The sequence below is a fragment of the Emydura macquarii genome, unplaced genomic scaffold, assembly GCF_026122565.2.
Source record: "Emydura macquarii macquarii isolate MOO-44397 ecotype Brisbane River unplaced genomic scaffold, CSIRO-AGI_Emac_v2 contig_2288, whole genome shotgun sequence".
Classification (NCBI taxonomy): domain Eukaryota; kingdom Metazoa; phylum Chordata; order Testudines; family Chelidae; genus Emydura; species Emydura macquarii.
The window spans coordinates 78,405-90,719 of record NW_027132425.1 but is presented as its reverse complement, the minus strand read 5'-3'; the positions used below and the strand labels follow the sequence as shown (position 1 = coordinate 90,719).

At 51.3% G+C, this 12,315-nt stretch overlaps 1 protein-coding gene across 1 annotated transcript in view; it reads right to left on the bottom strand.

Moving 5' to 3' along the window:
• Positions 1-11,680, bottom strand: part of LOC137161235 (unconventional myosin-X-like) — a 279,065-nt gene extending 267,385 nt beyond the window's left edge. The window contains exon 1 of the mRNA XM_067560340.1: positions 11,445-11,680. Coding sequence (XP_067416441.1) covers positions 11,445-11,465 — 21 coding nt within the window. The 5' untranslated portion in view covers positions 11,466-11,680. The remainder of the gene's footprint in view (positions 1-11,444) is intronic.
• Positions 11,681-12,315: the final 635 nt, after the last annotated feature.

Here is a 12,315-nt window from a genome sequence, read left to right as displayed (position 1 = left end):
GAACACTGTGGCTTGGCTTGACTGCATTGCATTGCATACACCAAATAAATAAATAAATAGCAGGAAAAAACCTAAACCTTTGTTTCACTGTTTGAATGTTGGTCAGAGAAAGAGTTTAATATCTTTAACTCTTTTGGCCCTTGTGATCAATACAACACAGACTATCCTCCTGGTATTACACAGAAGAGGGTGGTGTGTGGTCTCTGTCAAAGGCTAAGAACTAGCTGATTGTCATGGCTATTTCAAGATGTTTGTAAGGGAAACAATTTCAGAGCTATGTAGTATGTAGGATATTGTGTTCCCAATCTGTTGAGATTGACGCCTAGCACCTGAGCAGGGGAATTCTGAGACTGACCAAATCAACATGAGAACAATGATCTTCTGGGGAGACAACCTATGCTTACTGTCTGGAATAGATGTAGGCTGGAGATTTACAAAGACAAACGAACCCCAGGAGAGTTCTCAGAAGAGCGGGTCCTGGGGCCAAGAGATAATATCTTCTGACTGTATAAGAGAAGAAGAAATGGCACGAGTCATTACTCATTACAGAAGAATGACTCCCTCAGTGACAGCTGTCTCATGAACGGTGGATCCCAGCTCTCTGAACTGGACAAGCACTGCAAGGACTAACCAGTGGGTGAGAAATAACAAGTTACTTTACTGAGTAATAAGGTAAGTCTAAGCCAGTGGTTTTCAACCTGTGGTCCATGGACCCTGGAGGATTTCCAGACTATGTCTAAGATTTCCAAAGGGGTCCGCACCTCCATTTGAAATGTTTTAGGGTCTGCAAATGAAAAAAATGTTGAAAAGCACTGGTCTAGGCCACAGACCGTATTTTATGTTTTTCTTTTAACTGTAACCTTCGGTTTCCAAAGCTTTTTACTAGCTTTTATTTGGATCTTTATCTCAAGCTCTGTTAAATAAACTTAAATTGGTTTGACTATAAGCCTGCCTACATGCCTTGTACTAAGGATATTGCTGAGGTGAAACCAGTGAACTGGGCTGCACTATTTCTACAGAGGCAGTAGACTGGTGTACACTGCAGGTGTCCGGAAGACCAGGGACTCGGTATGCAGGTCTAACAAACTGGGGTGGGTAAATTGCTAGACTGAAGAGGGAAAGAGCTGGGCTCAGAGCAGGGCAAATGCGTGGCTAGTAGTCAATGGCTGGGGACAGTCTCCTGTGGTGGACACAGGCAGGACTCCCTCTCACTGCAGGCAAGTGGTAGTAATTTATCCCAGACATCTTGAGAAACCCCAAAAAGTGTCACAGAGAGCCAAGCCCAAGGAGCCCAGACAGCGGGCATGATCACATTGTGAATATCTGCACAAATCTTCTCTGAGCAGCCTCTCAAGCACCCCCCGGCCTTTTTCCACTCTGACCTCTGACTCCACATTAGCGTCTTTCCCAGTTCGGCTCTTCTCCAGGGTTTTCAGTTTTCTAATCATACTATATATCTGCCAAGGAACATAACTGTTGAATGGGACCAGACCAAGGTCCATCTAGTCCAGTGTCCTCTATCTGACAGTGGCCAGTGCCCAATGCTTCAGATGAAGGTGCAAGAACCCTGCAATAGCAGATGTGAAACAACTTGCCCCCCGCATTAGGTCTCAGCCTGGTCTCTAATATTTAGAGTGGCTGAAGCCCTGAAACATTGAGTTTTAATATCCCTTTCAAAATTTGTTATTAATTAAAAGTCTCATCATCCATATAAATATCCAATCCCTTTTTTAATCTTGCCAAGTTCCTGACCTCAATGACTTCCCATGGCAATGAGTTCAACAGTCTAATTACCCATGGTGTAAAAAAAGTATTTCTTTTAATCAATTTTGAATGTATCACCTTTTAATTTTATTGATCATCCCCTTGTTCTTGTGCTCTGAGACAGGGAGTACAAAAGCTCCAAATCCACCATCACTAAACCTATTCCTTATTTTATAGACTTGTGCCCCCTCTTATTTTTCTCCTTTCTAAAGTAACATTCCCAGTATTTTCAATCTCTCTTCGTATAAGAGTTCTTCCAAGAAGGCTGAGAGGCAACTCGATTACAGTGTATAAATACCTTTATGGAGAGAAAATACCAGGAATTAAAAGATTCTTTTAGCTAGTGGAGAAAAGCCGAACAAGAACCAATGGCTGGAAGCTGAAGCCAGACGAAGATCTGTACCTTATTTCTAATTCAAACGCAACAATTATGGCGATTAACCATTGGAACAAACGACCAAACGAAGTGGTAGATTCTCCATCTCTTGATGTTTTCAGATCAAGAAATCAAAACTGGAGTTATTATACTTGATACAGGGGTAACTGGGTGAAATTTGAAGGCATGTGATATACAGGAGGTCAGACTAGATGACCCAGTGGTTGCTTCCGGCCTTAAGCTCTATGAATAAAATTCTGCAATAGCCTATTTGAGATGGGGCGACCAGCAGTGCTCACAATGTCCAGATGAGGTTCCACCACAGATTGACACTATTTTCCATGTTATTGTCCTTCCTATTCATTAAGCATCCTAATATCTTGTTTGCTTTTTGCAGGTGAATCATGAGCAGAGGTCTTTCCTAAGCTTCTACGGTGATGTCCAAGTCCCTTTCCTGAGCTGATGGTTAATTTAGAACCTTGTAAGATGTCTGAGTAGTTCAATTTTTATCCACCAATGTGTATCACTTTGCTACACAGGTGCATCCCAATGTTACAAAGGAAATGCACTTCCTGCAGTATTGTATTAGATCATTTACAGAATAAAATGCAATTGTGGAATAAAAGACCACACAGATGCACAAGACGGCAGAGGTAACAGCTGAGAGAAATTAAAAACTGAATGTTTTGTTACATTTAAATAGTTTACACCTTTTCTTTAATAAAAGGGACAAATAAAAAACAAAGTACCCCATTGGCAATTAGCAGGTAAATAATAATTGAGGTCCTGAGCAAAGCCTGAATTGTAAGACATGGTCTGGTGAGCAATGAAATGGCAGCTGCAGACTGGCCCACACGAGAGAAGGTTCCTCAGGAGTTTTTCCTTAGAGGGCTTCCCTCCAAGAACTGAGCCAACTCAACCTATAGCTAAGCTTGTAAGATCTGACAAGGTCACAACTAATGGGAGTATGGCTGCAGACTGAAGCCCCAGGAAAAAAGCTGACAGGAACAGGAATCAAACCAAGACCTCTCTACTACCCCTCAGCATAAGAGCTTTCTGCTCTGCAGCCCCTGCTGTCAGAACAAGCCTCTTTGTCTTATCTGCAATGAGATGGAGAGTCACTTCCTTCTTTCCTGGCTGTGGCCCAGCTTCTCCCTACCTGTGTTGTGGTTTATCACTGAAGCATATTTTGAGGAGACTCTCATGAACTGTAGGATTCTACACAGTATAAATTTGCCTTGAAATACATGTGCTTGTCCCAGTAACGCAGAGATCACCAAGATCATTAAGTGCTCTTCTTCATTTGTATTTTAAGATGTGGGTTTGATTTTACTCACAACTTTCAAGCTGTGCAAAACAGAGTCTACTAGGTAACCACATCTCACCATTACCCTTCCTCTTCCACAATTCACATTTATTTATTACACCCTGGTTAGACTGTAAGCTCCATGGGGCAGAGACCATCTCTTGCTATGTGTTTGTGCAACACCCAGCAAAACGGCGCTGTGATCTCAATTATGGCCTCTGGGTGCTATTGCAATAACACCAACAATAGTATTTGCCTCTTCCCACTGCACACTCTGCCACCAACACTGCCTGAATAAGGAACAGAGGAGAGGGGATGTTGGACGATAACGGCTACCTGGCAAGTAGGATCAGTACCATTCCTCAGCAATATTGTCTCTGTCTGAGATGTAGCCAACTGGTTGAATTTACAGACATGTTCACTAGCTTGTAACTACAGGACCCCTTCCTAGATGCTGGGATGCTGTCTGCAGCCGATGCTTCTGGGAACAGTTCTGGGTCCTGGGAAAACGTGTCTCAGAATAGATCAAATTGCTCCATGTGAACTAGCCCAAGGACTTGAGAGCCCTCTCCTAGGGGAAATCCGAGGGTTCCCTGCTGCATCACACCTCCTTCGCCTCCACACAACAGCCCCCCATTCCTATAGCAGAAAGGTGCAGAATCTCTGAGTCGCTTCTCCTTCCAAGGCATTTCCTAGCCCAGCAGCTGTTAACACATGGGTGCTCTGCTCACTAATATTTGGAGCGACAGGATGTCACATGAGGTCAATGTCAACAAAATCAGCATTAACGAACCACTCCCCTTTCCCACCCAGGGAAGAAGCAATCACAGCAGATAAGGCTCAGTGGATCCCTCCTGTGCCTCTGGCCGCTATCCTCTCTCTCATGTGGATTCTACCTTCTCTGGATTAGAGAGGGGAAGGGGAACAAGAGAGCGGAAGAAGAATTTCTAATCGAAGATACTAGATACATCCCTCACTGCTGCGAAGACACAAGAAGCTAACTAACCTAGCCAGGCTGCGTGTTACAGTGCAGCCTCACCAGGGGTTCGAAGCTTTGTGTGGACAATCCTTGCAACCAATGACCAAGACATTCCTTTAATTACCAAGGTGTCTCCCTGCAATAGCAGGAGACTGGATTCAATGACCCAGATGGTCCCTTCCAGTTCTAATTTGAAAGGAACCAGCATTAACCAGGTCTCAGTAAATTAAGTAGGACAGTGAACCAGCAAGTTTAACACTGTATCATCCCAGTGGGGGACACAGTTCCTTCCCCTACAAATAAAATCAGCTGACTGCTGCAAAAAAGCCTTTTATTCTGTGTAAGTTCTCCGCTGGAATTGGCTTGGGAGAATCACTTGCCTGCCACCCATTTGAATCTCTCGGTCTGTTCAGATAATTTGCGAACCTAAAGGGGCTGGACTCATCAGATCACGAGGTCATTGTGACTCACTTGGCTCATTATTCTACGCTCATGCAACTCCAGCACACCTTCCTATTAGGGCAAGTAAGCCAAGACTCTTCTCCAAGCCCATGTGCATGCCCAGTGATAACCAACTATTCCTTTCATCACTTACAGTGGCAGGAATTAGTCCAAAGGGAATCAGCAGCCTGTGGTAGAGGGGGCAATTGAAGTCACGGGCTTTGGAAGATAAGTAGCTCCCAGGGTGAAATGTGAGCACAGACCTGCCCAGAAGTTCACAGCTTGTGTGTTAGACGCCAGAAGAAAAAGCTGAGGAGTGTTTGTTTTGCTAAGCGATTTCTGCTGCATTCTCCTAAGACTGGAGACAGTTCCTATTACCCCTCCTTTGGGTCCCAAGGAACCAGAGCACCGGCCATCACGCACTCTAGCAGACAGGCCAGGCCAGCTGCAGCTGCCGTTCCCCAGGCACCCAGGGAGGATCAGCACAAGCCCATGAAGGGAAGTTTTAAACTTACAGTGTAGTTTGGGGGATTTATTTTAAAAATAGCAACAACCAAAAGAGATTTCCATTTTGCTTGAAGGGAAAAAGGAGAGATGCCTAACCCCTAAAATGCTGGCATTTCCCAGCCTGCCAGCTGCCACATGAATACAAAGGGCTTGTCTACATGGGGACACTCTGGGAAGTTACAACAAATCCACTAAAGGTGTGACATTAACATGTATAAGGTAAAGCGCACTAAACCCGCGTGGATTTAACCCACGCTCTCATTCAGAAGGAACAACGCCAGCTGGCTTTTGTGCAGCATTCTTCATCAGCAGAACTCAAAGCACTTCACACAGGAGGTTAGTGTCATTATCCTCATTTTACAGATGAGGAAACTGAGGCACAGAGCAGTGAATGACTCACCCACGTCATCCAGCTGGCCAGTGGCAGAGCTGGGACTAGAACCCAGGTCTCCTGCATCCCAGTCCATTGCTCTGGCCACTAGGAAACACTGCCTTAATGCACTATAGTTTAATCCTCCTTCCAGTGAGATGAGGCCATTTGACTTCTGAATGGAAGCATGCACTGAGGGGTTTAATGCAATTTAAATTCACACCTTTAACTGATTCATCTTAACTTTACTGAGTCTTCCTGTGCAGAAAAGCCCTAAGAGGAACATGTCAGTGACTGCACCAGATGCCGCTCCTCAGCACAGACTGACCCTGGAACAACCTAGCGGGCCACTTTCTGACTGCAAAGAACAGAAGAGGGAAGGGAGCAGCATCTCCTTTAACCCCAGCCCTGACATTCCTGCTCCTCAAGGGAGTCAGAGAGCGAGTCACATCCTCTGTGTCACCCCACATCCTGCCCACATGCCAGACACGCAGAGAAAGTAGAGTCCATCCCCACTCACTGCAGTGCTGGTCAGCCTGGGCCCCTCCCCCTCCGAGTCTGGGCACAGAGCTCACTGCAGCTGTCAAGCAGGAAGGCAGCGGAGTGAAGACACCATTTCAGCTCCTCTCTGCAGCCATGTTATGCCACTGATGTAAAAGGTCCCAATCGTTAGGTCTGGCTGACCTGTGCGTGGCACAAGACTCTGGGGCGGGGAGGCAAAGGGAGCCGTGCACCACTTCTGTGCTCTGCTGATCCCCCAGAAATCACTGGGGATGATTTGGCCCTTGCTCTAAATTAAGGCAGTCTCGAGGCTGCTCTACTTTACAACCACCTGCAGTAGGCCTCCAAAGAGCCATCACAGGAGCCAGGGATCACCAGAGTGCTCTGCAGTCCGTCCACCTACCTGCTCCACTGCTCCCTATCCCAGGCGGCAGCAAGGGGCATGGCGAAGAGCTGGCCACACTGCCTCTACACCACCCAGTGGTTTCCCAACATCAAGCAAGACTCAGCTGGCCAGTTAGACCTACTTTATTTAAGGCTGCTTTGCACCACTGGGGCAGCACAAAGCCCCTTATCATGGTGGAGGCTCTAGCCCATAATCTTTGGGATCAGTTTACAAAGCGTCCAGCTGATTCTTCGTCTCTGGAATGCTGCATTGTCCTGTGCTCATCACCATGGTATGTACACTGGGTGCCCTGGAGAGCAGCAAGGACACCGGACTTTAAGTTATCCATTGTGAGAAGTGACCCACAACACACTGCCTCACATCAATTCCCTGGGATAGTTTCCACCCCTCCTACAGCATAAACCCCCAGTGCAGAGCAGTACGGGCCTCCAGTGCTGCCCTCCCACACAGTACCCAGCACATCCGGGGATTGGCTGGGTCCAGCTGTTCTGGTCTGGGGGGAAGGGTAAAAGCCACATTCACACACACAGAGACCAGGTGTCCTCTGAGGTGCAGGTCAGAATCTGGCCTTTCCTAAGAGATGAGCTTGTCCGTTTTGTAGCCTTGTTTGCTTGTCTTCACTAGGACCTTCCAAGCCCATGATTCCCAGCAGAGGTAGCTCCCATGGGGGAAGCTATAGCATAGGTTGTTACAAGGAAGAGAGAGAAAAATTGCTCTCCTTAACCTCTAAGTATAGAACAAAAAGCAATGGGCTTAAATTGCAGCGAAGGTGGCTTAGATTGGAGATTAGAAAAACTTCCTAACTGTCAGTGTAGTTAAGCACTGGAATAAATTGCCCAGGGAGGTTGTGGAATCTCCATCACTGGAGATTTTTAAAAGCAGATTAGACAAACTCCTGTCAGGGATGGTCTAGATAATGCTTGGTCCTGCCATAAGTGCAGGGGACTGGACTAGATGACCTCTCGAGGTCCCTTCCACTCCTACGAGTCTATGATTCTGTCATAGCCAAGGCTCAGGCATTTTCACAGCCATGTTCTCAAACCCATCTACACAACAGACGGCTGTTTCTACTTGGGGTCACAGATGTGCTTAGATGGTCCAGGTTAGATAGATGCTGCCTGGCTGGGTCCTGCGGGGCGGCGAATTGTGCTCACACACACACACACACACAAACACACACACACACACACACACACACACACACACACACACCCCGCCCCCATGGAATGCTGGGATTCCCCTCTTCAACCTCCAATTCCATTTAGCCTCTTCCCCAGTCAAGGTTTCAAACTCCTCACTGGCTGTGCCTGTTTCTGCTGTTGTGAGGGCAGGAATTTCCCCACCATTGAGGGGGTGGGAAAGAGGCTTTGATCAAGGGGCCCCCACAGCAGATAGTGGGTTCCATCTAATTAGAGGCAGACAACACAGGCTCCCAGCAGCATTAGGTTAATCAGCTAATGGGTGCAGCAGTCCCTGGCCATGTGCTATGCAGAGAGACCATGGGGGCAGAGCCAGCAGCACAGATCACCTCCTCCCGTGGGTTAGGGGAGGGGGAATCTGTGAAAACATCTGTTCTGATAAAAGACAGCCAAGTGTGAGAGGGGTCAGGACTAAGCCAGTTAACTCAGCTGCTCCATCTAACCACTGACAACAGAGAACTGTCAAGTCTGGCAGGAGCAGTGGTTCCCGCTTTACCTAGTGTGAGAGACATGGCAGACAGAGGGCTTAATGGCCTGGAAACCAATGCAGGGTGGGAAACTTTCAGCATGAATCAAAGAGAACTGACAACCAGCTCAGACAGAGGCAGAAACGCCGGCCCCCAGCAGGAGACTCACAGAGCTCAGCTGTATCCTTCTGCTGGGCCCCTTCACTGGATGGACGCTGCCATGCCCAAGCAATGCAGACAGCTGGTGCCATCTCCATCAATCAGGAAGGGGAGGGAGGCACTCGCCAGCACATAACACACTTCACCAGAATGCAAGGAGAGGTCCCTCAGCCCCAGGGAGCCCCAGGTCTAGACTCAAAATGCAGGTTCGCTGGCCAAAGGGGGAGAGAAAGAGAGAGACAAACACTTACGGAGGGCCCTCGGTCTTTAGAGTGCCAGTCACTGCAGTAGCAAGGACCCACACAGTCACCTCATACACCCCATTCCTCAGTTTCCTTTTGGAAAACGAGAACCTTGCTCTGCAGGGGCTGCCAGGGTCATTTGGGGTCACAAAGCACTGTGAGAGGCTCAAGAAGAGAGCTATGACAGGCGAGCAAAGGACTGTGGATCTGAGTCTGAGAAATCGGCTGGCACGAAGGTGACTGGGTGACAGCACTGCAGAGAGGCAGGGGAATCACAGACAGGCTCCATCATGCTGCACACTCCCACACGGTGTGTCAAAATTCCGCTTTGGACCAGTACCACGGGCAGAAAGCAGAGCTGCAACATGAATATACAGGGCAGAACAGAGGCATGAGCGAGCCCTGGGCTGCCAGAGTTTCCTTAGGGGGAATAAACAGACATCCTAGTAGTCCCTGGGTAGCCACTGCTCTGACACACCCAATCCCTTCTCCTCACTCTCCTGGTGAGCCTGAACTATGAGAACTAGATGCACCAGGACCTACTGCTGCTTATGGGGCATCTGCCTGCCTCACCAGCCTATTACCTAACAGCCCCTCCCACCCACAAACAGAATCCCTTCATGTCCCCTCTCAGACTAAAAGTGAAATTCAGAACCTCCTAGCGACAGCACCTGCACCGGTTTGTCAAAAAAGGGGTGCAAGACAGAGACAGGAGGAGGCAAGGCGGGCAGGTACCATGAGCTGCTTCGGGCTGGGGTTTGAACCACAACACCCGGAATCTGCCATTAACCATCGGGAACAGTTTCCTGCCATGCTGCTGTCATTACAATCATACACCTGTCGCTCTGGAACGCTCTGCCAGGGCACAGTGTATAGAGAGTCTGATGCAGGACAAAATGGTCTGGTCCAGTGTATCTGGCAGCAACTAACATCTGACGCTTCAGAGGAAGGCAAGACTCTCACAATGCATCTGGCCAATTGGGCCATGCTGCCCTTGGGGGAGACACTCCCTAGCGCTGGGGGCTTGGCTGACATTCTAAAGCAGGAGATCTGACTCCCCATCTTGACTGCAAACACCGTGATTGCCGATGGCAGTGTATCAATAGGCATGTAGCACTCAGCCCCACTCTCACCCTCCTGGTACCCCCACACCATCCAGAGCTGTTCACAGAACCATGGGGCACTGACCCTTTCCCTGTCATGAAGGAGGTATGCTGGGCAGCTGCTCCAGTGCCCAACACTTCTGCAGCAATGGTGCACATTTCCGTAGAGACACCAGGGCTGTAGGAGGATGCAGGCACTTCACCGTACAGCCCAGTAGCCGCACAGAGCACTGATGAGCACTCATGTGGTGCTGGAGGGGGGAGATGTTACTGAGACCTATCAAAATTGTGAGCTAGAGCCCCCACTAGTTGGTCTTTAGACAGTGAACATAGAAACAGCCATAAAGGGTCCGACAAATGGTACATACAGCACAGAATCCGGTCTTCTGACAGGGGCCAGCACCAGATGCTTCAGAGGCAATGAACAGAACAGGGCAGTTTATCAAATGATCCACCCCATCATCCAGTCCCAGAGTCGGCAGTCAGAGGCACAGGGACACCCAGAGCATGGGTTTACGTCCCTGCCCAGCCTGGCTAATAGCCAGTGATGGACACATTCTCCATGAACTTATCTAGTTTTTTTTTTCACCCAGTTATAGTTTCGGCTTTTACAACATCCCGCAGCAATGAGTTCCAGAGGTTGACTGAGATGTGTAAAGAAATACTTCTGTTTTGCTTGTTTTAAACCTACTGCCAGTCATTTCATTGGGTGACCCCCGGTTCTTGAGTTATGTGGAGGAGCAAACAACACTTCCCTATTCCCTTTCTCCACAGCAGTCGTGATGTCATAGACCTCTACCATATAACATCCCAGCTCCCTGTCCCTTTGGGCAGAAGCTGTGCCTTCCCCCAGCACTCCAGCAGTCTGCAGGGACTGCCGCACTGTGAACTGTGAAGCTAATGTTAGCCTTACTGATGATCATGATCAGCCTCATGAACCCTCACCCCTAAGATCCTTTCCCAGCCCCAGAGAATTTCCCGTCAAGGGTTGCCCATCTCCAGAACAGACTCTGGCGGCTATGCAGCAAATCTCCGGGGTGGCCCCACGGCCCGGGAAAGCGGAGTGTTTCCTCTCCTTCCTTCTGCATGTACTGCCCTGAGTTTGCATGACCTCGTGGTTCTCCTTCTGGGACAGTGCGAGCCAGAGGAGGGGGAGTCCTTTGTCAGTGGAGCCGGGACCTCCGCACCCCTCGCCCACACCCGGTGCTTTGCAGGCAGAATTAGCCCAGTTTTTGCCGCTGCAGAATCCGCCCGGCCCCCGGCTCCGATGCCCTTCTCCGACTCCCAGCGCCGCACGATGCAATGCAGCGGGGGCTGAGCCGAGACTCGCTCCAGCTGCCGCGCAGCACCGCTTGCTCCAGGGGCTGGTCCCCGCCACTCAGGGCTGCGGCTGCCCACTCGCTGCGGCGCCAGCTCCAAGGGCCTGGCCGGAGCAGCTGGGGGGAGCCGCCAGTGCTCAGCTGCAGCACGAGCGTTACCCGGGCCTTCGGGGGGAGCCGGACCCGCAGCAGCCCTGGCCCCTGGCCCGGGGTGGGGTCTCTTTACCCAGCGGGGGGGCCACGTTTCCCCTCCCCCCCAGCACGGCCCCCAGCACAGCCTGCGGACCGCGGGCCGCGCCTCCTACCTCTCGGGAGAAGTTTTCCATTTGCGGCTCCGCTGCTTCTCCCCGCCCCGGGGCCGGGGTCTGGGTCTGGGTCTGTGCGGGCGCAGCCCGGGGGGCAGGAAAGGCTCGGCGCTGGCTGCAGACGGGGCCGGGGTCGGGCACGGGCAGCTGCCGCCCGTAACTCACGGCCCCATCCTGGGCGGGGCGGGCCCGTGCCGGGGCTGCAGCCACTGAGGTGTCGCGGGGAGGCGGCCCGGTCCCACGCGCGCCGGCCCGGCTCAGAGCTGAGCTGAGCTGAGCTGAGCGGTTCCCGGCTCCCGCACTCCGCCGCGTCCGCCCCCGGCTGGCTCCGCCCCGCCCCGCGTCGCCTGATTGGGGCGGGCGGCGCCTCCTCCGCTCCCTGCCCAGAGCAGCGCCGAGCACCGCTGGGGGGGGGGCCGGTCCCGGTCCCCGCCCCACCCACCCGCGAGCCGAGGGAGCGAGCCGGGCTCGGGCCCCCCCCGGCTCTGTCCGCGGGGCTCGCGAGGCGCAGACGCAGGAGCCGGGTTCGAGCAGCACCTACTAGAACCGGGGCCGGGGGTGACACGAACCTGGGCTGAGCCGCAGCGGCCAAGGCAGGGCAGGGCAGGGCAGGGCAGGGTGGAAACGGGCCGGGTGGCATAGGGCGCCGCTCCCGGCCAGCAGCGCAGGATTGCCCGGGGCTGACTGCTCCGTCAGCGGGTGCCTGGTGGGGCAGGCGGGGGGAGAAGGCACACGGCAGCTCAGGGAAGCGCACAGCCATACCTGCACCCCCCCAGCCCTGCTCAGCCCGCAAGCTCCGCCAGGAAGGGGCTGTCTGTCTGTCTCCCTGCACCCCGCATTACTCCTGCTCAGTGCCCCTGGCGCCACCCGC